This window comes from Canis lupus, chromosome 17 (assembly GCF_048164855.1).
Source record: "Canis lupus baileyi chromosome 17, mCanLup2.hap1, whole genome shotgun sequence".
Lineage (NCBI taxonomy): Eukaryota > Metazoa > Chordata > Mammalia > Carnivora > Canidae > Canis > Canis lupus.
In genome coordinates, this window is record NC_132854.1 from 3,864,974 (window position 1) to 3,892,915 (window position 27,942).

At 40.1% G+C, this 27,942-nt stretch overlaps 1 protein-coding gene and 1 long non-coding RNA gene across 5 annotated transcripts in view; one reads left to right on the forward strand and one right to left on the reverse strand.

Annotated features, from left to right (window-relative positions):
- LOC140607838 (uncharacterized) overlaps window positions 1–21,811 on the forward strand; it is a 60,189-nt gene extending 38,378 nt beyond the window's left edge. The window contains exons 4-9 of one of the 4 annotated variants that reach the window (XR_012009744.1): window positions 3,820–4,203; window positions 4,422–4,678; window positions 7,339–7,427; window positions 10,934–11,028; window positions 20,281–20,403; window positions 21,656–21,811. This is a non-coding gene — a long non-coding RNA (uncharacterized lncRNA). The other 3 variants (XR_012009746.1, XR_012009745.1, XR_012009748.1) reach the window with 3 other exon arrangements.
- The window catches only part of MYO16 (myosin XVI), a 480,319-nt gene that overhangs the window by 210,231 nt on the left and 242,146 nt on the right, over window positions 1–27,942 (reverse strand). Inside the window, exons 17-20 of the mRNA XM_072782401.1 lie at window positions 11,150–11,261; window positions 7,901–8,018; window positions 7,016–7,087; window positions 4,513–4,654 (exon numbers count right to left, since the gene is read on the reverse strand). Of these exons, the coding sequence (XP_072638502.1) occupies window positions 4,513–4,654; window positions 7,016–7,087; window positions 7,901–8,018; window positions 11,150–11,261 (444 nt within the window). The remainder of the gene's footprint in view (window positions 1–4,512; window positions 4,655–7,015; window positions 7,088–7,900; window positions 8,019–11,149; window positions 11,262–27,942) is intronic.

Here is a 27,942-nt window from a genome sequence, read left to right on the forward strand (position 1 = left end):
GAGCTGCATCCCCAGGAAGGGACCTAATAACACGGCTTTGGATTCACAGGGAAGAAAACTGGCCAGTGAAGAGTGGAATAGAAGGTGGCGTTTCCAGGGTTCTCAGTGGTTGCCAATTTTCTCCATATGAGGTTATAAGACTCTACATATAGGCCTCCATGTTGTTTAAACATGGACTTTGTTTATGCCTACACGGGTCATTGGGTGCTGAAACCAAATACTACTAGAAAAGTAGTTACATTTTATCTAAAATGTAACTATGTAACTACCTTCTTATCAGGGTTTTTTAAAGAAATTATTCCATACCATTTAAAATTATGTTTTCATTGTTGAATAGTATCTACCAAATGTGAACAAGTAACATGTAAGTTACAAGGGCCTCCTACCTATCTAGTGGCCACATCTTGGCTGCAGGGAGGGGAGGACTGTCACACATAAGGCAGATGGGTTCAATTTATCCTTTTGAAAAAAAAAGAAAAAAAGACCCAAACCACTCCACACAGGAGTCTCAGAGCCTACACACTTTCTTGCATCAGATGGGCCTTTGGTCTTTCGAGCCAATCAACTCTTAACACTCACATCTCGTTAAATGGAGATGCTGTCCCTGGTCCTGGGATTTTCTTTCATGGAGAGAAGCTCCACTGGCTGTATTAACTCTCCTGGCCTCTTCACGGAGGGCCTTCCTCCACTGGAGCGTGCAGGAGGAGGCCCTGGTGGGAGGCTTGGAGCTGACGGGCCCACTGGCAAGCCAGCCTGCCTGACAGCAGAGGTCAGAAACAGCTTGCTTGCACTCAGGCAGCAGCTCTGGGGTCCGCTGCCTCCCTCACAGAATCCACAGAATCTGTGTCTTGGCTCCTAATACGGGACTCCATTGTCTTATTTATCAATTGATTAAGAATCAGACAGGAAGCTTTAAAAAGGGGAAGGGGGAGGATGCCTGGGTGGCTCAGTGGTTGAGCATCTGCCTTTGGCTCAGGTCCTGATCCTGGAGTCATTGAATTAAGTCCTGCATCGGGATCCCTGCAGGGAGCCTGCTTCTCCCTCTGCCTATGTCTCTGCCTCTCTCTGTGTCTCTTATGAATAAATAAGTGACGTCTTAAAAAAAAAAAAAAAGAATCAGACAGGAAGGTGAGCACCAGTAGTTTAATGCCCCCCAAAGACCACAAAGCACTGCGTGCCCTTGGACACAGGATGGGACGCAACAGCAAGCCCAGTGGGGGCTGGGCAGACACAAGGGGGAGCAGCCACAGGGCCAAGACCATGGAGCAGGAGCATGCTGGCTTCATGTAAGGCTGTATTAACCCTATGTACCCTTTACTTTAGAGGTCAAAGTTACAGTTTGGAGAAAGAAACACCTCAGAAAATGGTTAAAATGCCACAACTCTGATTCATGTAGGAATTCTTGAAGAGAGGTGCATTGGGAGGGGTAATGAAGAAGCAGGACATCCACACTTCACAATTTCCTTGAGCTGCCACTGCTCACACAGTAACTGTGCTGTTCTTGGCTGTCTAATGGGATTTCTTCTGAGGGTGGTTTATATGCATGCATTTAAAACTAAAGTTTTAAACAAATAAATGTAGTATATTATTATAACATATATAATACATAGTACACTATATGCAGTATATTATATAATGTGTAATATATAATAGTATGTTATTATATTGTATAGTGCATATATAATGTATATGATATGTGATATAATAATATACATTAAACATACATTACATATAATAATGTGCATAATACAACACAATATATATATTGGTTTTATTGCTCTTTTATCATTATTCCTTTTTGCCTACTTAGACCAAATTATTGTCAACTGAGCCTAATAAATAAAGTTTAGTGTGTTTCAATTTCTGGGGTGTCCTGACCACAAAGTGTGCCTGCCTGAATGAGAGCTATTCCAGCCTGGTCAGTCCCCAGCCTGTTGTGGCCAGTGCCAGCGGCCTGCACAGACATCAAGACCATGACATGCCACAGACTGACAGATATCCACACTGCAATCTTACTGGCTTGATTCTGGCCAAGTAAATACGGCCAATGCTTTGGTTCATCATAATTAACTAATCATCAGCATCTCCCACCTTTTACCTCAGGATTTTATTAGAAGCAACCGTATTTAGAATCTAGGTAGAGAGGGGCCCTTGGGTGGGTCAGTGATTGAGCATCTGCCTTTGACTTAGGTCATGATCCAGGGGTCATTTATGGAATCCCGCATCAGGCTCCCCACAGGGAGCCTGCTTCTCCCTCTGCCTGTGTCTCTGCCTCTCTGTGTGTGTCTCTCATAAATAAATAAATAAAATCTTAAAAAGAAAAAAAAGAATCTAGGTAGAGAGAGTAAAATCTTTTGAAGTGTATAATACTATTAATATTGTACCTATTTTGCTGTAATCCAGGAAATGAGTCCAGCATTCCAAGAACATTTCATCGGATTCAATTTCACTTGTTTTCTTTTAATAACTTGTTACAGTACATCTTATTTATAGTTGTTCTTTTCTTGCAAAATTTACCAAAAAAAATGTAGTGTGAAAAATACTCCCCATCAACATCAAGAGTCCTCGCCAACTTGAACCATGGGGATACACATATTTTATATAATGTTTTTGACATGATTACACATTTCAAAAAATTGAGAGATTCATAAACAGTCAAAGCCTAAGTTTATCCAAATTTTGAGACCTCTCGGAGACTTAGGAAATAAGTCTGTAAATCTACAAATCCTTCAGCTTTCCATGAATTTCAATGAGTTAGAAATACTGCAAACATAACCTTTCTTTGGAGTATTTTGAGATTTAAATTTAGGTTTGGGTGACCCCAGGGAGAAATGAGAGAAAAACATGGGAATTATGACTCATCTGAGAATAGTGTGTCTTCTTAAGTTAAACTTCTAAAACATTAAATCATTACTAATTTCCTACTAATCCCTGTCCTCATTCATTTGCTTAGTCAAGAATTTTAAAAGACAGCACTAACACCATAAATTTGCATATTGACACAGTGGCAATATTCCCACTGAAAGAGAAATAATATGCTTTCCAAGGTTTATGTTTGTATATTTTCCTGTGTATGTAGTCAAATATTGAGACTATGTCTAAATTTTCCCAATTACATAAATTTATGGCTCTGTAAGATTTAAATACCAAATGGAGAGGCACCTGGGTGACTCAGCCAGTTGAGCATCTGACTCTTGATTTTGGCTCCAGTCATGATCTCAGGGTTGTGAGATCAAACCCTGCATTGGGCTCCTCCATGCTTAGCATGGAGTCTTCTTACGATTTGCTCTCTCACTCAGTCCTCTACCCCTCTTGCATGCTCTCTTTCTCACTGTCTCTAGAATAAATAAATAAATCTTTTAAGAAAGTGAATGTCAAATGGAAATTTTCTAAAAGTTTCCATGTGTAGCTGGATTTATGATATTAATTTTTTTCAATGTCAATTTCAGTAGAACAGCCAATAATTTTACACCAGATTAATTTGCAAGACAGCATATTAGTATCATTCTGTGAATCATCTTCATATTTAAAGGAAAATTATAAATTAACTGACAATAAGTAATTATAAATCCAAGAATCCTCACCATACCAAACTCTAAGGTACAACTGCTAAAATACTGATAATACTATACCGAGTATCGCAAATCCCAGACTGTATTGCAATATGCTGATCCGCAAGCTGTGGGATTTATATATACACATGTTAATGAGGACTTCCATATCCCTTTGTCCTTAAAGTCTTCTGAGATGTCTACTTTTCCTTAAGAACTGTCCCATTACTACATGTTACTTCTTGTGTTTTCCTTGAAACCTCCAAAGGCAGCAACTTTTAGGAATCTGGTGAAGAACTCTATGTGGACAACAAAGAAATTCTCAAAAGGCTTCATTCAAAGATAGGCATACATGTGAAGACTTCTGGATGCAATTCTGCTCTCAACGGCCTGCTCAAAGTCAGTGTTACTGACAAGAATACTAACAAAGTTTTCCATTAACGAGATGACATTGTAGGTCTATGATTTTTAGATCATCAAATAGTCCTGAAAAGCTCCTGCTTTAAAGGTGGTTAAGGCTATGACTCAAAATGATTACCATAGAGACCTCCTGTCAAATAATCTGCAAATAAGTGAACAAAATAGGAAGACTTACTAATCGGAAACATAACATTCGATTGGTCCTAAGAGAGAAATGGGCTCCTCAAAAAAGGTAAGTGCTTTAGATATTCTTAGTCTTCTTCCCAGATCTATTAATTCTTAAAATTTCTTGGTACCAGAGAGAATGCATGTGCATCCCCATGCATGAGATATGATTTGATTAATTCGTCAATGTGTGTGGGTGGGAGGAGGGGGTTTAAATCTCTAAGAAAGAGTCAATGAAACCCTTTAGGTAAAATCACTTGTTAAAATGAAATGTTTTCATTATAGTGTCGCGTTGGATTATAGAGCACCTGTAAGAGGTGCTTTTAAGTCGGCTACAACAAGAATAACAGAGCAGACCCGTGTCTGCCAATCCTACCTGCTGTGCTCATCTTGACTGTGGAGGCAACAATTCATGGTATTCACCAAAAAGCTAAACAAACGACTGAACATGGACTTGGCCAAGAGGTCCCGGTAAAATTCCGCCATCTCCACAGTGTGTCGCCGTATGATGGTATCTCCTGGAAGGGCAGAAAGGCTAAGAGGTAGAAGGAGGCTTCACTCATTTCAAGGCAAACAAGGCCATGCACACCTATTTTATTCCTTACACAATCTCATATGCCAAAAGATGTTAAAAACATGTGACAGCTCTAAACAAATGAGGTGTCTGCCACTGAAAATGTTTCCCAAAGTGAGGCCCATGTACACTGCAGTATTATTTGCTACTGACCCTGAGCATAGCTTTGGATCTCGATGCAGGCTCTGTAATTTCCTTTCTATTAGGGAACCAACTGTTGGTGGGCCCCCCTTAACAGGATTTCTGAAAACAGCTCTCTGGTTTGAATATGAATCATCCTCAAGGCCTTTGGAAACCTGGCCATCTGGAAAATTTGTCATATTTTAAATATTTTCGGAGACACAATCCAGCTAACTAAAATGTGTGTGTGGAGTTTGGGAAGAAGTTAGAGCTTTCAGATAGAACTGTTCAAGTCATTCTCTAAGAGACGGTAATTGAAATCTTGAGTGATAAGGTTTTCAGAAGAAACCAAGGGGGGCAGGGAACAGGTGAGGATGATTTGGAGCTGAGCCTGTGATAGTTTTGATGCTAGAGAGCAGAGAAGCATCTAGCACTCATACTGTGTGGCTGTGGCTAGCCTGGCTAACCGGTGCTACTTGGCTGAGCAGGGGGTTAAGTAATAAGATGATTACTGTGTGAAATAATGGCTGAAAGAGCTGTTGGTCAATGGAGGTAGAGATACAGGAGAACCAGATAGGCAGAGATAAAAGAAAAAAAACAAAAACCCAGCAGGTGAGGAAGATTCAGAGACCTGTCAGATCAAGGCCATCGAGATCAACAAATAAGGTGGCTGTGAAAGCAGGTGTGGCATTTATGACATTATAGAATTATGGTCTCTAGACTAAACATGATTGAGGGTGTTGATGGGTCACCAACATGGTAGCTGAGTAAGGAAGCGAGGATGGTGTAAGCAGAAAAACTCACAAACAGTAAATTCTAGGTATTAATGGTGAGTTCAAATTTTCTCAAAACATCATGAGACATGATGATTTTGGAGAAGTTCAAGAAATGATACAATTAGATGCCAGGGCTGGTGGGAAGATGGGTCAGAATAAAGCATCAATGTGAGGTAAACCTGAATTATAAAGGGCGTGCTGGGCTATCCCAAATGGATGATCTGAGAGCATCTCTGAAGGGCTCTTGTCCATGGATGAAAATCATACTTGCAAAAAAAAAAAAAAGGAAAATCATACTTGCAGAATAGGATTCAGAAAGACCATTCCTGAGCCATTGGGGAAGGTAGACAGTATGAGATAAGGCCAGATAAAAAATTAAAGAGGATATTGTTCCGTGATCTAGGAAAGGAATGACATATTAAGGTAGTGGTGTCAGAAATGAAGGAAAGGTAGTGAGACCAAGGGAGATGTGTGAAGTAGAGCTGACAGGCATCAGTCGAGGTGTAGGAGGAAGAGGCACCAAAATGACTTTTGCACAACCGCCTGGATAATGGGGAGATGATGCATTAAGTTCCAGAGCTGGATAGGAACCCTATGGAGCTATGAGGCAGGAGTGGTAAGTCACATACTAAATATCTGCAAGTATGTTCAAGAGGAGCACCAGGTAAGGACAGGGGTGATTTCGAGAAAGAAAGAAAAGAGAGTCCTCAAACTCTCAGTAAGAGGAAGGCTGGTAAGGCAATATCTCCTGGGAACACCTGAAGTGCATGTGGGAAACCACTGAATAGAGAGAGATGTGTGTGGCGTAAGGAGAGTCATTGCAGCACTCCGGCAGCATTAGATTCGAATTCCAAACATGCCTTTACTAGTGATCTGATGTGCAGAGTTATTGAGTCTCTTTGAACCTTAGTTTTCTCATCTGTTCTAAAGAAAAAGTTATGCCTCCTTCAGAGCAACGTGTGGAAATGTTAAAATACCAACATTTATAGCACTTGGCACCTCTCCTGTCGGTTCACAAGTGCCCAATACACCGCAGCTTTTCTTACAACTTACAGTGCAGAGGAAGGAAGAAGTCTTCATTGACCAGGGTGGCGACACGGCATACACAAACAGTTCCAATCGTTTACCTGAATATGTCCTGTTGGACTGATGACTCAATTTGTCTAAAAGGACCGATTAGCTAGAAAAGGTGACTAATTCACCGAAATGGTCTCTCGAGAGCTTAACAAGGTTCACAACACAGAGCCATATCAGGTGACCAAATGGGTTCATCATGCATTTCCCTTTCGGCATTCAGTGCATGGAAAGAGGTACACGAGGTGGGGAGAGGAAGGTTGTATTGGCTTTCTGTATCTGGGAGAAGACCACAGATTGCACAAAGGTAAACATCAGAGTCTGGCAGAACTTACCTTTAAAATACTGGATATCGGATGTTAAAGCAGATACCAGCTCCTCAGTTGATACTTGTAACAATCCAGCCACTAAAATTAAAGCAGCATTGGAAGCATAAAGTTAGTATATGTTTTTTGAGGGCGAACCTGATACTTTACAGTTACTATTTATGAGTTTATTATATAGCCCCATTAGGAACTGTGTGGATTACAAACACTGAACAAGTGCTTGAAGTATCAAAGTACACTACAGAAATATCTTCTAGTAATCATAATGCTAATGAGCTGGTCGGGCTCCTGTAGAAAATCATTACAGGTCTCTTCCCTCCTTGCCCTCACAGGTGGCCCTGAATGTTTCTCCCAGTCCCTGGTTCAATTACTTTGATACAAGGTGAAGACATGATGCTCACTGACAATCTGTGGTTTGAAGGTATCTTGAAAAAAATCTGGGAGTGACTAACAAAGCAACTTCAAAGGGGAGAGAGAGGTTTTTGGCAAGACCTTTGAAGGGAAGTAATGTATTGCTTAAAATGTTCAGTTAATAACATGCCCCCAAAATACACTGGGCAGCAAAGGTGGGTGGGTGGGGGGGAGAGAATATTGAGAACAACATAAATAAACCCAAGTATGTGCCTAAGAATCAACTCTGTAAATGTGGGAAGCAGGAGAACATTATGTACATGTTGTTCTTCATTCCCCAAACCATTTATAAGAAGTGGATACCGCTTTTTAATTATTTTTTAATTATTATTAATGTATATATTTTCCCACTCTGCATTCTACTCCCGCAGAAAAGGGGGAGGGTGGTTCTTCTGCCAGAGTTTTCCGTACTGTGTCTCCCTCTACTGGCACGTCTGCAAAGCTACGCACCCACGAGGTTAAGGAGAGCTCTGTTCCACTGACCTTGTTCTAGAAGCTGGAGGTCAGAGACAAATGCGGAGTTGGCCTCGGTCAGAGCAGTGAATCGAATGTCTCCAATGTGTAATATTGCTGCCAGGATCACAAACAGATTCTCTACCTCCTACACGTTTTACAAAGACAGAAAACAGAATGGCTTAGGAGAAAGATTAAAAGACAAATCCTTTAAAAACCTAATAGCTTAAAAACAAACAAAACAAAACAAAACAAAACAAAAACTGATGAGGACCCTGTTGGTGGGGTTGGAATTTTTCAGATCCCAAGTGTCTGGTAAGAGAAACCACCCATCTCCAGCTTGAAACCACAATCGCTTCAATGTACATTTCCCTTAAGTCAGTGTCTCTGCTCCTTAAAAGAGGGTAAGGAAGTGATGTTCTGATATAAATTGACAGTTTCTAGATAAATCTCATACTGAAACATGAACCACTGTGTCCTGATGGTTGGACTGGTGGGCCATGGTGCATGCTCGTGGGGCTGACACAGGGCGGCAGGTGGAGGCTGCTTCCTGAGAGGACATACTCCGTGTGGGCCATCTTCTCGTTATGTCCCCTCTGAGATAAACTGATGTTAAGATTATAGGACTTTTCACTTCTGCTGGGAAATTCAGAAAGGCATGATACAAACGTCTATGCCTGAATTAAAAAAATGCTAATTGTTTTTTTAAGGTATTTTAAGGAAAAGAGAAAGAAATGGATGTTGGCAAGAGCTATCTTTGAGCAGAAGGGAGAAGGAAGTAAGAGTGTCTGCTGAAAGAAAAGATCTGAGAATCTGGAGCTCTGCATAAAGAAGGAAACTAGACCTTAAATTTGGTTTATGGGCAGTCATTTCGTGGTGACAGTGAAAAATCAAGGAAAAGCTGTAGGCTGAAAAATAAACCTCTCTGGAACAAATACTTAGTATAATGATATCAATAGTACACTGGTTAAGTTCCATGTTGGGCAAGGGACATATCTTTTAAATTCTCATTTTCCTAATATGCAGTTTTAAAATTAAAAGCTGTCGTCTGTGAAAATTTACTAAGAACAACTCGCATTTGCTTTACAAGTATACAAGTAGAATAATGTAGCCCTTAGGACCTCCATGAATTTCTTCCAGAACTTCTAGTTTTCACCACAGAATATAACTCTATCATCTTTAAGATGAGAATACTGACAAGGATGGTCTGTAAGTAATTTTCAGGTATAATACCCTAGGACTGTGGCATTACTTAAAAGTGGTTTCGGTGACTGGCAAATCACAGGCTATGGTTTCAAACTTCATTCAATCATGCTGGCTTGAATAACATTTCACTCCTCACACTACCTGACAACTGCTTTCCCCCTGTTTAATATTTTTAATAAATCCAGTAACTCCTCAGTATATTTTCATGGTTCCCTGTGAAGTAGGCACTCTAGAGATACATGGTCAGGAAGGCTTTGTTCTGACCTCAAGGGTCTCGGAGTTTAGCGGTGGAGACAGAGCATGACAACTAGCCACACCAGGAAGCATTGTGAGCAGAGGACAGGGCTGATGTCCTGTGTCCACAGACAGTGGGTGGCATTTCCCTGCCGTCCTGCTGGCCCACGACATGGTGCTGATGGAGGACGCAGGTGAAGGCATCTTTATGAACAAGTCTTGTTCAATTTTCTTGCCAGCCCAGAAATATCTCCCTTCTGGTCCTACCGGACATGATCTATCCCTCCGAAGTGCACTAAAATGTCACCATTCTGATCACCCTAAAGGATCACAGTGAAATGGTGTCCTTCGTGTCTTTTGTTAAAATGCACATATGTCTTTTACCAAAAAGGTTGTCAGATTCTCTACTGGGTACCTTAGGCGAAAAAGTATATTCTGGTTGCCCTTGCTTCTGAGAATCAATCATGGATTTTTAAAACCCTGTTTCCAAGCAACGAGTACTTTGGTAGAATGGTTCCGTACCCACTTCTATATCCCAGTTTCCTATAAGGAAGCAGAAATTTTAGGCACAGAAGAAGGGAAAATTTTTTTTAAAAAAAGTACAACAGTAGTGAATGCCAGGGCAGAAAAGTGCAAATGGGTAGGAGTTACTAAAAGACAGAAATACAGAGATTGGATAACTGGAGAGAGAGAAAAAGAAAAACGCAGATACCATATGATTGTATGTTCCTAGATTCCCAAGTTCTGAATGGGACGGGGGTGAAGTGCCCAGAGCTGTTTCATTTAGGGCGAATCCCCATCTCCCCACCCCTTCCCACAGCTCCCTGCCCTTTGAGCCCTGTCTATGTGGGTTAGGGGTAAAAACAAAATGAACTTACTACCATCAACTTACTATAAGAAGAAGATATATAAATCTATGGCTAAATCTGGATTGCTAACCTATTGGCATTCCAAAGTTACCCGTGAAATCTTGTGCTAACCGCTAATGAGGAATTGGCCATAATTGAAAATTACATCAAACTGAATGAGGAGGGAACAGCTAATGTGTAAGGGAAAGGGGAATTTGACGGGAGTGTGAAGGGTTTCCAGGCTTAGCTCATTTCAGATCTCTTGTCCACTAGACCTATGCTGTCTGATTCAGTAACCACTGACCACATGAGGCTGCTTAAATTTAAATTAATTAAAACTAAGCAAAACTAAAAATTCATTTCCTTATTCGCATTAGCCACATTTCATGTGCCTGCTAGCCACCCATGGACCTACCGTGTCGTGAAGCACAGATCCAGAACATTTCCATGATCACAGAAATTTATATCATAGAGTACTGATCTGAACATTTTAAATTGTATTTCCCCACTTCATAATGCTTTGTGGGTATTTTAAGAATAAAAAAAAAAAACTTTCTATGGCACAGAAACACACTGTCATAAGTCATAAGGTCACTTTTCAAAGTGATTCTTAGCAGCAATTAGTTCCTTCAGATTTGCCAGTTTTCTCTGGAGTTGGTCCGTGCACAGTCCTTTGATCTGTTTGCTCTGTGAGTTCATGTGGGAGAAGGTCTCCTTGACCACCCTCTTGAAAGTCGATGCCCTTCCTCTTGTCACTCTCTATTTGTCTTCATAGGATCTATGACCCCAGGGAACAGCACTGATGTCTATCTCCCCCATGAGAATATGAACTCTAGGAGGCATAGATTGAGGCTTATTCTCTGCTAAATTGTGAGTACTCCCAACAATATCCGGAATATAATAGGGACTCAGTCAATGTTTTTGAATGAATAACTTTTGTAAATTAGTAGAATGTTGGTTTTCTCAGTGAAATATTTATGATATGACTCACCAAGTTACTGAAGCCAACTACATTCAGGGCTTGTTTCAAAATAGCGAATTTCTCCCTGTTCAGAGAATGCTCTGCTGTTGATATATCTTCTGGTAGGGTCTGGTTCAAATACCTGTTAGGATAGAAAACACACAGCCTTATGGCTTGGCTTGTGGTCAAACTCCAGTGGTTAAAAGTCACTTCCGCCATATTTGGTCTCCAGAATAATAGAAGTCACCTGAACATTGAGTACCCTGTGTTTACAAGGCTTTGATACATAATAGCACATGATGTTTCAGGAAGAAAAAAAAAAGTTCTTGTTGTACCAGAACCTATTTACAGTGTTTTACTTGGTTCTCACCTGAGCTGTACCCTTCCTAGCTAAGGAAGGTCACAAGAGTTTTATGAATTTCATTTAGAAATTTAGTGGGTCCTAGCCTAGGCTTTGTAATTAACATTTTTATTAAAGATTTTTAATTTAGAGTCATTTATAATTTCTTCTTGTTAATATCCTGTAATTATGTGGTGGCTGATTAATTTGTTGATTTATTCCTTTTATGCAACAATCACACAGCAATCACTTCCCAAGTATACCTTACCAGCAGCTGAGGATATAACGATAAAGAGCTCATCCTTGGAAGCTCAACAACAAAAAAAAGTATACTGTTGAGCTCAGGAAGGAGAGAATATAATATACAATGTATAGTATAGTATAGTATAGTATGGAGGCAGAAAAATAGAGATGGACAAGAGGTGTTTGTAAGTATTCAGGAAGGCGACCAAACCCAGAGAGGATGATAAGAAAAGTCTGTGGGAGAGAAAGAGGCTTTCCTTCCAAGGGCTGACACTTGAATAAGAATTTTCCAAGCACATCCAGGATGTAAGGGTGCCCCTGGAATACTTAGCCACACATACAAAGGCACACAGCCTTTACCGTGCATGATGTACACAGAAACTCAGGTATATTGGCAAAATTGGAGCCTTCTGATGAGACTGGATATGTAGCTAGAGTTTTGTCTCTCTTGCAAGAGTTTCCATTACATCTTAGAAATGATGGGCAGTCCCAAAGGTCTTGAAACAAAGGGCATGATCAGATTGGTGTTTGAAAAAGAGTATTCTCCCCAAGTGGACGATTACCTGGAACAGACAGGGCAACTAAGGGTGCTGGGTGATCCAGTGAGACCAGCAGTGGTGAGGGAAAGGGAAGAGGACAGACGTGTCCTGGGGGCAGACCTGGCTGGATGAGGGGACAGATCAGATAGAGAGGAAAGAGAGACAGAGGCATTAATGATGCTTTTCAAGATCATGTCCGGGGAAACAGGGTGGAGAATGGGCCCATTCAACCAGAACGTTTTCAAAAGGGGGTTTATGTTTTTGAGAGAGAAAGTCTTCTATTTTCTATTAGTCATGTTGACTTTGAACTCCTTGTTGACGTTCGAGTAGGATTCCAAAAAAAAGTAATTGGCTCTAAGGACCTGAAATTCAGAAAATATGAGAAAAGAAGATCTGGAAGTCATCAACATGCATATGAGTTCAACCATGTGACCGGGTGAGCTCACCCCAAAAAAGATACTAATGTTCTAGGGATGACAAAAGAATTGAATGTTCTGGAAGGGAATAGGAAAACTGCAACAAGCCCGAGTCAACAAAACAAAAGGGTACCATATTTAAGATGGATTGATGGTGACATAAAGAAAGGCCAGCGACAAGGAAATGGGTGGTGGTGCCAGAAGAGCACAGTGGGCAACTGGGGATGTGCATGGTGGGGGTTGCTGTGAGCCCTCTCTGGCTTCTGCCCCAGCTCTGGAGTGAAGAACTGAGACAGTCCAGCTTCTGGGGTAGGGGCCGGCAGAGCCTTTGAAATAGTCCCTTGCTGAGTTGGAAGCACACAAGTAAAGAGCAGTGTCCATACAAGAGGAGAGAGTTTGGGACTGGGTACAGTGGAGCGTGTGCCTCGCACTGCAGAAGGGACCCAGCCTCTCCCATCTGCCAGGCAAGGTGACAGATCTGGTCTCAAGGCTGTAGCCTCTCAGAGCAGCCCCTCTTCTGGCTTCAGTGTTTCTAGGGGAGACAGAAGCTGGATGAGATGTCCAGGCAATGTTGGCTTGCAGAGGCTGTAAGAATCTGAGATATCTGAGGACTGCCAAGATGGGGGGGTGTCGGAAGACTAGTAATCACTGTGGAGGGTCCAGGTGGAGCTGAAGCCCAGCTCCCATGGCTCTCGCTCTTTCTCCAGATGTCCTCCACTGTCTGACTAGGATGGCTGAGTTGGGGGTTGGGGCAGCAGAACAAAAGGAAGAAGTAAGTCTAGGGCAACAATTTCAGTGAGGAACTGGGCTATGATGGTCAGAGGCATTTTGCCTAAAATTTACAAAATTTTAGTGACTAAAAAGCCTTAAAGATAGCAAATCACAACCATTCTCAATTCTTCTGATTCTCATATCCTCGATGCCATCTTTTCTTCCCCAAGCATTTGTTGATCGTTGCATAGCGTTAAGTATTCCATCAAGAGAGGCCACTGAACCTTTTGCAAAGAACACGTGGCTCTTGTTAACATCAGAGAGTCAGATAGGCAAAATGCCATGGTTTCTTTTAAAATTCTTAAGAAGTCATCAATAGAGAAGCACTATCTATGGCCACTTCCAATATTTAAGTTTCCCCATCCCCCATCTATGTGTCCTTGTGGTAGAGAATTTCCAGCAGCTATGGCCTGCTGGATGGAGCAGTGAGAACTGGCATTTACACTACTGTTAAATTCTGGATGGACAAAGCCATGTGAAATTAATCTTGGTGGTTGCAGACTGGGCTGTTACATATGAAATGGGCCAAGAGAAACCCAATCAAAATCGAGGATTTTAGAAGGCAGTTTGCCGGACGGAGGAATGATGCTTGAAGATTGGTTGTATTTTGCTCTGTGGCCAGAAAACTTGTTGGCATGAAAATGACACTCTGTGCCCCACAAAATAGAACTCAATGTCTTCTATATAAATTTAAAATTTCTCCCACTATTCAGTAATGTCTGGAATGATCACTAGATGTATAATTCTTTGCTATCTGCAAAATTGCATCTTAAAATGGAAAGGTTAGTATCAGAAAAAAAAAATTAAAAGTTCATTTTTTTGGAGGTTAAAATAATTCACTTTCCCTTTGACGCCATTTGTTAATGAAATGGCACACAAGGACAGAGAAATACTTGAAAAATATGCCCAGAAAATATTATAACCAAACATCTGAAGACTTAGAATCAAGTCTGATTTGACCTTTTCTGACAACATCTTAAACCTTTATTTTCTCATTTGTAAAATGGAGTACAAATAGATTAAAAATTGACTTAAAAATTCTCCATTTCCAGTTCACGATGATTTTATGAGAATCCAATAAGATATTATGTGTGGTATGGTTTCTGCACTCAGACTTCAATGTACATGTAGAATACGAGTGCATTGTTTTCCTGGAAATAGTACATCTTGCTCATCTGGGCAGATTTTAGCCAGTGTGTTCTAACATTAATAAAACATTTCATCAAATAAATAACTAATTCAAATAAAGGAACATTTTGAGAAATTGTAACAAATGCTATTAACAACACAGAATATTTTAAACTCTAAAATACATTTTTCTGTTCTTTTCCAGCTAAAATAAATAGATGAAAGGAATAGATTTTGGTTCTCACTTCTTGACTATGTTTTCATGATAAATTAAATAGAATGCAAGGTTAACGACCATATCTGCAGCATGACAAGCATTTCCAGATGTTTCTAACACTTGGAAATAGCTAACAATGATTGCAGGTTATGGGTTATAGACTCCCCTGTGGAAGTGATACTCCTCTGGTTTCTCATAATCTCAACACAGTGGTTGAAAACCACCCTAGATGAATCCGTTTCCAACTTGTCACCTAATAATTAATGGTCCTGGAATTCCCAGTACTGAAATCTTAGAACTCAATGTGTTTTATATCATCTCTTTTATGACTCAAAATAATACACTTACTACTCAAATAATCTTTTTTTACTCATCTCCTTCTAACTCCTACTTAACTTGGAACAGTAATGTTTGGCAACATATAGATGACTCTGAGATACTCAGAGTCCAGTGTCAGAAACATCAGATATGGTCACTTGTTGAACCAAGAATCTTTGCTATTTTGTTCTGACAAGCTTGACAAATTGAGGGAATGCTCCAGACGGAGCTTCTACCTTGGAGCAGAAGAGGAACACGTTGGTTGTATAATGTTAAAAACTGTATATTGGGGAACACTGGCTAATTCTACTCAAAGAGAAAGGCAGTGGGAGCTAATCATTCTTGACTGGATGTTTTAGAAGGACTGCTTCAGTTAATTTTCACATTGACCTTGAAGAGAGGACCTATCATTGCACCCATTTAAGGCATAAGGGAGCCGAAGCTTCTGGAATGCTTCCCAGCTATAAGTGGCAACCAGTGCACACTCAGTCCAGTGCGTCCGGGGCTCCTCTAGCTCAGTTACAAGCTTCCAGGAGGAAGATCAGTCCTAGGCTTGCATGGTGGGCTAGAAGCACAGTAGTTCCCAACTCAGCGAAGCATCTGGGAAATGCTGCAGAGTGAATGCTGTCTCTGTGCAGGGGTCTCTGCCACTGTGGTGGGGGCCTCCAGGGAACTCCCAGACACAGGGTTGAAGCATATTTGACATTATAATGGAAATCAGTGGTGGTGAAGATTAAAGGGAAAGCCACTGCCTTGGGTGGTGAGGCAAGGTAAAGAATTCCACAGTCTAGGTCAAAGAGACACAAACCTACATCTTAACCCAAAATTCACACCACACTACTAAGACATGCTTAGCGTAAGTGAGTAAAATCTAAGCATTTAACTGTTGCAAACATCACTCTGACCAGAGGCAATACGTAAATTTAGGCTACATTAATGGTAAATCTGTAGATACTGTCATTATCATCGTCCCATCATCATCATCATCATCATCATCATCAATATTACTTTTTATTGAGAATTTGCTATATAATATGGTTTTTACATATGTCCAAATATGCTATAAAAACCTAGAAGGGGATAGGTTTCAAGGCAGCATAAGAAAACATTTTCTAACAAACGAACTTTCTAGATAGCCATGCACTGCTTTTAAGATAGTAAGCTCCCTGTCATTAGTAGATAAGTTGAGGCTACATAGCCATTTAAACAGGTTTGCTGAAAAAGAGATTCAAGGGTCAGAAATTAGGTTGTATTAGATGACCCTTATTGCTGCTGGATGGTAATATTCAGGCGCTGAGCTACAACACTGTAGTGAAATATCGTGTCACTTCACACCAAGAAATTTCGAAGTGTATGATTCAACTCTTTTATGCTTATACTCCAGGCATGACATACAGACGCACACATATATTTGACACACATGTGCATGTGCCTAAGCGATATTTAACCTTAACTTATGAAACGTCATTAGTACATATGAAAACTCTGTAGTCATAACAACACATTTAGCTCTCAATAGGACTTCGGGTAATTCTATTTACAGTTCTATCAAGAAGCAAATAATTTGCACTGAAGTAAATTAAATGATGCAAAGTCAGAGATTTATTTCATCACAAATCTCGACTGAATAAAATTGTATGATGGTTTCTCTGTTCAGTGGTGGAGGAAAAACGTGAAATGAGATATTCAATGAGGAAAGTGAGTCTACCTTTATTTTTATCATGTATTTAAAGGTGGATTATTTGTTATATAACTCCATTGTCTGTGAAACAGGTAAGGACAAGCTGATTTAATAGGTAAATTATATCAAAAAAGCAGAAAACTAAGTTCTATGACAGGCAAGTTACATCCACCCTGATTGCTAAAAATAGTGGAAATACTCTACCAAGGAACAGATCTAAGACCCCATGTGTTTTGGAAGACTCAGTGAAGAGTGTGGTATTCTTCTGCTAAGAAAAGTCAGTCTTGACTAAATGCTCTTAGGTTTCATTAACAAAGAAAGGACAAACACATTGTAGAAATTAGGGAGTCCAATTCTCTAGAAATTTCACTAACACTGCTATCAACTATATAGTTATATTTTTAAAGAGTAAACATTGTTGATTGGAAGTGTTGGCTGAATTGGTAACCTCAAGGAGACTTATTAAAAATTGCTTCTCAGCAGACCTTGTCTCTACCAGTGTTCCTGTTCACTTCTTCTCCCCAAATGTTAGCAATTAATTAAGCACGGTCAATCCTTCTTGAGGCAAAGTCTAGGAAAAGTAACTTCTAGGTTCCCAAATTGATGAATCACAGCAAAATCAGAGCAAAATAATAGATGTGAGGGATCCCTGGGTGGCGCAGCAGTTTGGCGCCTGCCTTTGGCCCAGGGTGTGATCCTGGAGACCCAGGATCGAATCCCACATCGGGCTCCCGGTGCATGGAGCCTGCTTCTCCCTCTGCCTATGTCTCTGCCTTTCTCTCTCTCTCTCTCTCTCTCTCTCTCTCTCTCTGTGTGACTATCATAAATAAATTTAAAAAAAAATTAAAAAAATTAAAAAAAAAATAATAGATGTGAAATGTGTTACTTAAACATTTTCCCATTAAACTGGTATTTAAAAGCAGGGGCAAAGACATAGACTCAGAATAGAGAATCAACCAACCACCAGTCTTCAGTCTTCACAAAGCTCAGTGTCCAGACCCCAGCATTGTCACATGCTCTGTAACTTCCATGATTGATGTGTGATTTTACTTTCCCTTGGATAACTTTAAATCATGAAGCTGTGCTATTTTTTTTTCTCTCTCCATGAGTGAGTTTAAAAAGTCTCAGGAAAACAAAGTAGAAAGACGGAGGGATAGATGGCAGACTGAAGGTGTATTTCTTCTTTTTTCTTTTTTGTCCCATATTCTCCTATTTTCCAAGAATCAATGACAATATGTATAACTAGAAAAAAAATCTCTATAAAATTATGAGTTTTGGGGCACCTGGGTGGCTCAGTGGTTGAGTGTCTGCCTTTGGCTCAGGTCATAATCCCACGGTCCTGGGGCTCCCGCGGGGGGCCTGCTTCTCCCTCTGTCTATGTCTCTGCCTCTCTCTGTTTATCATGAATAAATGAATTTTTAAAATCTTTAAAAAAATGAATTTCAAAAAATAAGAGCATAATTCTCCAGAAATTTATCCAGTGTGTTGTGTGTATCGCTGATTTGCTTCATTTTATCTCTGAGTAGAATGCCATAGCATAAACGTATGTACCAGTTTGTCAAACCGTTTAGTCATCTGAGGAACTTCTAGGTTGGTTCTAGTTTGGGACTATTAAGAGTAAAGCTACTACAAGCATTCACATGCAGGTTTTTGGATAAATGTTAAGTCTTTGTTTTTCTAGGATAAATGCCAAGGAGTGCAAGAGTTCAGGCATATGGCAGTTTTGTCTTTAGATTTATATAAAAAACTGTCAATGGCATCACTCTGATATGAGGACCAGGAATTCAAGGTAGTGGTGATAGGATCTGAATAGCAAATACAAACAATGACTTGTTTGCGGAAAAACTCCACAGTGGAATTTCAAGGTCCTGTGTCCTCCTTCTGGGTGTCAGGGACATTAAAATAGCAAAAGTGCAACTAGTAAATGAATACATTCTGGGAGATGCAAGGCACAGCACAGGGATTACAGTCTCCATAACTTAAAAACTTCACAATTGCTAAGATACTAGATTTTAATTGTTCTCACCATAAAAAAGAAATAATAATTATGCGACAGGATAGAGGTGTGTGTGTGTGTATGTGTGTGTATAATACATATATATACACATATATATGTATATATATATAAAGCCAACACGTTGTATACCTTAAACTTAACACAATGTCCTATGTCAATTATATCTCAACATAAAATTAATTAATGAACAAACAAAAAACCCCACAGCTTCCCTGCCTGTGCTTGCTGGGCATCACCATTCACCAGACACAAACCAGCTCACTGCCCATGCCCCTGCCCATGCCCAGGACGCACTGGGAATGAAGATTTGAACACAAATAAAAGATACTACTACTTAAAGCCTCTTGCATGGCCCATTCACCAAGTCAGAGCTCACAGACTGTAAACACGATGATTCGCTCAGGGGTTTATCTGCCCCTTATAAGTACAAAAGAACAATGTCTTCTCTATTGTAGGCAGAGCTGCCTTCTACTTGGGGATGTTTAATATGTAAACAGAAACCAGATAAGGCAAAAGCAAACAGCTGGCATCAACACAGACAGCGCTGTTTACTGGTTCACTGGTGAAGGCGGTACACTGCCCCTTCTTGTCCACCCACCTCCACCTTGCTCCTGAAAAGGAAATTCTTTTCTCTATTGTTTTTCAACTATCTGGAAAGTATTAACGGATTTTAAATCCCCCTCCCCAACGGGATATGAATAAGGTTTTTATTAACCACAGGTTCGGATACATAAATCTCCACCAATGAAAATATTAATATATTAACCGCAAACTATTTTGTTTGGAAAAAGGAGACCCTGCCAGTGGTCTTCAGGAAAAACAGAACAAAACAGAATCCATTTAATAATTTATGCATTCAGAAAGACTTTGGGTCTTGTGACATTCCCAGAATAGTTTGTCCATATTTTTCTAATCAGCCAAAATACTTCTTCAAAACATCTGGTGAAACAACTAAACTCTCACCATCTTTCAAATAGTGAATGCTTACAGCCCACTAACTTGATTGTTGATGTCTAATTTGAAGAGAAGGGGGTGGAAGTCCAAGGATGCAGTGGCCAAAAAAAAAAAAAAAAAAAAAAAAAAAGGATGGAGTGGCCATATCTTGCACAGAGACCGAGGGAAGTTGTCGGGGGGCTCGAATCCCAGTCTGGAACCAGTCCCCGAGCCTGGTGCCCAGGGGAAAGGGCACTTTTCCTTTCCGGTTCACAGAGGCACTTACAGAGAACTATCAATATTTAAATGAGTGAAATGGGGAGAGAGAGAAATTTTTGCTCAGAAAGTGTGGCTTGGTCTGGCCTTCCTGAACCTGCTTAAGGAGCCAAGGCCAGAGGGGTCGCACCTGCAGAGGTGGAGAAGGAGCTCTCTGTAGTTCACACCAAGTCCCCCACAGGCTGGCCCCGGTGCTCTGCATGGGGAGAGGCAGGACATAGATATATAGATACATAAATATATAAATATATAAATATATAAATAAATATATAAATATGCTAGGTTGAACAGGTGCTGAAATCCTCCTCGGGGAAGATGGTTATGGAAAAGCATTGTGCAAGGTCATGCTCAGAACACTGCTGCGAAGGAGGAACTTCATCACAATCCTGTGTTTTACATACCGAGGTAGGCACCTGCCCCAAAACTCTTGCCACATGAAAATATGACAGAAAATGCAATGCAGACACATGACCCTCTACCAACGTCCACTGCTGGTGAGCACATGGTGTCCTGCTCTCTGCTGAGACCTGCTCAGGTCCTCACACCAAGCATTTCTGCAGTGCTAATTCTGCAAAAAGCACCATGCTGACTAACCCACAAACACCCTCCACAACTCCTTTCAACTTGGTAGCCTCCAAAGAGAATCCTACTTTCATCTCAAACAAATTATTTCTATTACCCATTCTACTTCATTCTTTCCCTCTGACCGATTTGAACATTCCCTACACCCAAACTTCTTCCTCCTCCTACAACTGTGCAGAGCTTCCCTTGGTTGGGTAGATGCTTCGAGCACTATGTATCCAAGAGGTGGCCCTTCCTCCATGTTCCCTGCAGCCTGCAGCACCCCAGCAGACACCCAGGGAACTGTGGTATCTGGTCTCCAGCGGTTCAAATCCACCCCCCCTCACCATTCCTGCTCACCTCCAATCTAGTTTCTGCACTAAAGGCAAAGTTCTCTTTTTGAAACATAAATTTAGTGAACTCACTTCTTGAGCCCAAACCCTTAAATCCTAACTCCCCGATGTGGCTCACCAAAGGTCACAGGACCAGGTGCCAGACCTTCTGTTCTTTGAGCCTCTTCATGTCCTCTGAGCTTGTGCTACACGGAATGTCCTTTGGTCCCTCATACAGACCTCACTCCGTCCACCTCTGGGCCCCCAACTCACCCTGCTTTCTCCGCTGGGAACATAATCCACACATACCCAAGCCCCACAGAACATTCTGGATAATTTCCATCACTCTTGGTGGACCACTTTCTCTGGGAAATCTTGTAGGTTTGGATGAACTTCCCAAAATGGTGTATATCCCGCACAGTCGTGCTTTATCAGACTCTATGAAAATTGCTTGGACACGCATCCCCATGAAAAAGCAAGGCCATCCTTAACAAGTAGTTGTCATTCTGGATTAAGGAAAGGAGTGTGTGCCCAAGCCTCTATCAGATTAATTTTCCCAAGTTGTACTGCTATCATGTCAATGTTCAATTCATAAACACTTCATGTAAATAATAAACTCTCCTACGTGTATTCCAAGACTCCTCACAACGTGGCTCTTCCCCATCAGACTATTCTTATTTTGTTATAGTTTGCACACATTATCCCCCCCCTCTGTAGCTGGCCACCATGTGACTTAATATTGACCTACTCTGCCCTTTTGCCAGTTTCTCACCAGGATTCTCTTTCTGACCAGCTAGACCCAGGCACCAGGCCAGAACAAGCTTTCCTGGGTCTCGAGCTTGTGGACTGCAAATCTTGGGACTTCCCCAAGAAGTCCCATATTCTTCCCCAAGAATTATTCACATATTTAAATATTTAATAGTTCTTATTTAATAAATAGAAATTAAATGTCACCCATGTGATTCTTCCTGGATAAAGAGCATGTCTTAAGGCTTTTCATGGATTCTCATAAATTCTAGGTCATCCCTGATTTTTTAAAATTTATTTTAATTTTTTTCTGATTTTTAAAAAATATTTTATTTATTTATTTATTCATGAGAGACACACAAAGCAAGAGAGACAGAAACACAGGCAGAGAGAGAAGCAGTCTCCATGCAGGGAGCCTGATGTGGGACTCAATCCCAGAACTCCAGGATCATGCCCTGAGCAGACACTCAACCACTGAGCCACCCAGGCATCCCTAGGTCATTCCTGATTATACAGTAGGTTTTAGAAACACCTGAAAGCTTCCACATGTATCTCAAGGTTTCCATATATACCTGGTCAGTTCCATGTATACCTGGTAGGTTCTCAATGTAACTAGAAGGTGTTATATGTAGCTGGCTGATACATAAGTAGTGAGCATAGCTCTACATGTTTCCTTTTGGCCAAAAACTGGCAAAAGTCAATGAAAAATCAATGTCATAAAAATCAATCATTCTTTTGCCAAAGTAAATGATGATCCATGAATATGAAAGTGAAGAGTTTATTTGGGAGATGTTTCAGTAAAGAAATAGTATAAGCAACAAAATGTAGTAAAGTATCAGAGGTAAAAAACTGCCCTAAGTCCTTATAGAAGTAATAGGAAAGAAGTATGACTATGGAAGGGAGATGGGAGTGAGGAAAGAATACAACAGCTTTAAAAAAGAAATATACAGAGTTCACTTAATTAGTTTGATGGCCTTTTCTAAAGATTTTTAAGAAGATTTTATTTTTTTAAATTTTTTAAAAGGTTTTATTTATTTCTTCATGAGAGATACAGAGAGAGAGGCAGAGACATAGGCAGAGTAAGAAGCAGGCTCCCTGTGGGAAGCCCGATGCGGGATTTGATCCCAGAACCCTGGGATCATGCCATGAGCCAAAGGCAGATGCTCAAATAAATAAATAATAAATAAATTTAAATCTAAAAAAATTTTTTCTTCAGTGCCGTGGATTCTTTAAACTTTATAGAAATCCCTCTGGCAGCTTTCTTCAGCCCATATGAGGTATGAAACACTTCAAAGAATTAACCCTGAATCTCAATTTTGATGAAAATAATAGCTCCTCAAATTACAAAGGTTAAAACCAGGAGATATTCTGATTTGTTAGGGAATCTGAAGCTTAGACTAAATTATACAAATAGACTGGTAAAGTTAAAAACCACAGTTGTCATTATAAAAAAAAAATGACTGCTCATGCCCTATTTCTTTTTCCTTTCCAGCTTAAACAGATGATGATCTCAGGAAAGTTTTGTTTCAGAATAGAGAGAGGGGTGTTGACCCTTGTATTCTTTTTCTCCACGTCTTCTGTGGCAATGGTACTTTTACCAGGAGCACCAGTGCATGCAGGAGCTCTCTGTGTGGTCACAGGGTAGCAAACAGAAATCCATAGCAGGCAGAGCACAAAGAATCACACTGCATCATTGGTTGTATTTTATGTCTGTTGCCCAGGCTCAGAACTTGACGCAGCTGATTTTCTGACACCAACTATTCCAAACATCCTTTTCAATTTCCTCTGATTTCCATTTTCAATAGGAAATCTCTTCCTTCTGAAATTGAAAATATTTACTAAACAAAACCAATCACATGTTTTAGCCAAAGAAAAACACAGGATCCATTTTAGTAATTTTTTTTTATAAGATCCACTTCAAAATGTCAGATTATGGGATCCCTGGGTGGCGCAGCAGTTTAGTGCCTGCCTTTGGCCCAGGGCGCGATCCTGGAGACCCGGGATCGAATCCCATATCGGGCTCCTGGGGCATGGAGCCTGCTTCTCTCTCTGCCTATGTCTCCGCCTCTCTCTCTCTCTCTCTGTGTGACTATCATAAATAAATAAAAAAATTTAAAAAAAATGTCAGATTATGCACGGCATTTAAAAGGTTCATGATATTACATTTAAACAACTGTACCTCATCTGTATAATGACCTAGATCAGGAAATTGCCATGGGGTTTCATAGGTTAGTTATTTTGCACTTCAGCGACCACTGCATATTATGATGTGGTCCTACTAAATAATATTCTTGTCGGTAAAGCAGATTTTGAAAGGGAACATTGTACCAACCAGCATTGGATTTGCCTTGGTGTAGGGTGCTAAGAATATGGAGTTTATGTCTGAACCATGGGTATTCATAAACATGTTTGCATGTTTTCCTCGTTGGGGCCAGAATATTCATTTCTTTCATTGGATGGACATTCTTATTCTCACAGCAAATAAGCCAAGTGTCCTTCATTGATCATTTCATTCACTGTATCTCAAAATGTTTAATTTAATGCCAACCATGCTTCCCCACACTGGCCCCAGGCCTCATTAAACAAGGTTCCCACCTTCTCATACCTCACTAATAGGGAAGATTTTAAACAAAAATATAGACTATGAAAATTATTCTAATAGAGGTGATCATGTCACATGAGGTCCATGCTGCTTGAGTGAATCAGAGGAGCTTTATAGACAGTTTGAACAACAAACTATATGCTCGTGATAGGCAACATGTCATTTCTTTGTTATTATAAATTGCTAATATAAGATAGTAAGGCTTCAGTCAAATAAATGAAATACTGAGTTTCTACATGTGCCAGGAATTGTGATTCTTGAGAGTTGAAAGATGAACGAGATGCAGTATTTAGCCAGAGACATCACACAAGTCAGCAGGGGAGACAGACATGTTAAGACAAAATTATGATAATATGATAATGTGTTATATATTACATAGAATAGCAATATATCTTATAGCAATGAATATCTAATCATTAATTCTGAGAAAGCACACTGATATTTAAAAAGGTCAATTTTTTAAAAATACTAAAATGCCGGTGCCTGCTTCAATCAACTGGCTTGATCAGAAACTCTAGATATGCATTTCAATGAGTAACAGAATAAAATGTTAACAATTCTGTAAATGCACTCACTCTCATCAGCATATTGTCTAAAAGGCTTTATGATCTTGGGGATTCTTCAAACATCACACAAATCCCTGTCTAAGGGAGGTGAACTTAGAAGTAATGCAGATACTTAGAGGAAATGTGCCTGCAATAATAATTACAGGGTACAAGACAGAGAAACAATAATCAAATAACAGAGTTACTATTTAAACAACAAATTAGAATATAGAAACCCAATTGCTAATCAAAGAAGAAGTAAACCAAAGAATCTTCCATGAAATGCAGACCTGTTCGCCTCTCTGGTATTCTGAAGAAGTGCAGAACTGGGTATGCCGCAGACTCAAAACATGGTGTATTTGTGCCAATTAAGCCACAAAATAGATTGTTATAAGTATGCACAATAAAACTGGCTTATAGATATTTCCAAATAGTCAAAGTAATTAAACAAAATTAATTTTCTTTGCAACAAGGAGGAGAACGTGTTTGTAGTACCCAACGCAGTAAACATGACAATGTTAATTCTGAATTAATTTCAACTTCCATTGCTGAGGTGAGTTTTTCCTATTGTAACAAAAAAAAAAAAAAAAAAAAAAAAGGACATTTCTCACCATTAAGCAATGTTGGGGGAACATTCTTTAAGAAAACAAAAGAACAAATGGTGGTGAATGTCTATTTTTTGGCTCCTTTATGCATTTTCATAGCTCATCTTTTCAAGGTGATTTTATGACATCTCGTAAGACTCCTCTCCAGGACTCTTTCTGAACAGGGAGAGACAGGAAGCAGGGACTCAAGTGGAGGGCAGGATTTCAATCCCTCCCTGGGTCTGATTTCCTGCACTGACTCCCAAAGACTTATCTTCCTGGCTGCTTCTTGAAATGGGCTCCCTCCTGTAAATCCCACCAGAACCATTCACCAGGCACCATCAGCAGGCTTGTCCAGGACCTGATCTCCGGGGAAGCTCAGTGCTTCCCAGCCCACTGTCCCTATTACAGAAACATGCCAGGAAGGTGGCCCAAGTTTAGCAAAACATATTGCAAGTAATCCTTCCTCTGAAATATAAGTCGGAGTGGTCTACTGTGCAACACCAGCCAAAACACTCAGGTTTATTTTATTCTTAAGGGGTTCTCTGTGAAGAGCTACTCAGTGTGGTATCAGAACTTTGTTACCCTAACTCCTCAATCACTTGCAGGTGTCCCCTGCTCACTGTGTTTAGGATATCTTTTGATTATTAATGTATTTTACAGAGGTTATTAGTCAGCAGCAATTTCATGGTGAGGGTTTATGGGTACAGCATGTAGACTATTTTAACAAGCTAATGCATGTGGTGTAAGAGACAATTGAGAAATAAAATCAGTCATCATTGCATGATGTTCTGTTTACCATGAAATATTTAAACAGGTGAGATATTGCAAGCATGCCTAGGACAAACGATTTTGTGCCTGGATATCTCTCCTCTCTCTCTCTCTCTCTCTCTCTCTCACACACACACACACACACACACACACACATATTATTTCAGATAAAAGGTTAGATTAATCTAACCTATCTAAAAGCTAAGGCTCTGGATTAGCTCTTTTAAAAATAATATTCCCCAAATAAGCACAGAAGTGTTTAGAACTTGTCAAAATATCTAGCTGTAATCAAATATAGTGACATCCATGTCCTGTGTGTGGATGTAAAGATGCTTAATTACCCACACATGCACGCACATGGACACACACTTACCAATGTGACCTAATCTACAAATACAGGTAGCTGATCTACCTTAAAATAGCCTAAGACCACAATTTACACTGGATTTATAGTGAAGATAAACATAATCTCTTCACTTCTTTAAGCAGGAAATATATCATTAGCAAAGCTTGCTTAGTAAACTTCTGGGACCGTGTGGACCTTGTCTCTTGAAGGGAGAGCTGAATCCCACTGCATAAGGAACCATCCCTGGGCCATCCAAAGGAGACTGTGATCTTAATCTCTGGGTTAGGGGCAACTCTGACTTATTCTATCAACCAGGGAGCTAAGGTCCACGTGGGGAAGGAGAACACTTTGTTGGCCTTAGAAATTATATAAAGCCAGACAATCACAAGGCTCCTACCTCGGTGGGAAGGACACCATAAAATATCTGCCTACAGATAGGCCCCAGGGAAATTTATCTGGGTAGATTCTGGGTGGGCAAATGTCTCCCCTCAGAGAAATCATAATTACAGCCAGCCTTCCCTTGGTTTTAGAGGTTTAAATTTAGACTCCATGTGCCCTTAGTATATTTTAACTAAAGAATTAACATAAAAATGGTCCCAGGCTGGAACCCCTCCTGGAGCATTTCACCAAAGCAAAAGGACATCAAATGTCCCTACTGGGCTCACCCTCCATTCAGGCTACTCAAGATTCTCCCAGCTTGGCCACGGCAGGACACCAAATCACACCCCAAAGGACAAAGACACAGAGAAATAATCCTCTCTGGGCAGACATAATAAGTAGCACTAGTAGAATCTTGAGATCTGCAGATAATGTAATGATTGGTTATGTATGGTATAATGAGCATGATTAAAACAACTAAAAGAACTGGAAATACAATATGAGAACAAGAAATAATATTTAAGAAAAAGCAGATGTGAAAAAGAACAAAGAACTCTTAGAAATGGAAAAAAGGTCATTGAAATTAAAATGCAATGCATGCGTTAAATATTACATTAATCACTGCTCAAAACGGGTTAGTAAACTCTAAGAAAGGGGTAGAGAAATCATCCAGAATGAACCACAGAGAGATGGAGATGGAAAATATATAAAAGAAGTTGGGGTGGAAACAAAGAAGGAATAGCAGGTACCTCAATGAGTTCTAGAAAAAAAAAGAAGAGAGAAAAAAGGAGGAAAAGAGAACATTTGCAGGGGTAAGGCCAATAACTTCAAATTTCGAACAGTTTTTCAAGTTCGGTAAAATAAAGGCATCTGCTGCTTGACAAAGTCTCAAACAGAATAAATAAAATGAAATTCACCTGTAGACTCATCGAAGCAAAACTAGAGGTTTTTACACACGCACATGTGGGCTCATACATATAACAAGGCTTATGTATTTATCCATGTTATCCCACAACTCCTATGTGCTAATGATGGTGCCAGGGTCTAGGGCATTAAGTTGATTAAGTCATGGCCTCAA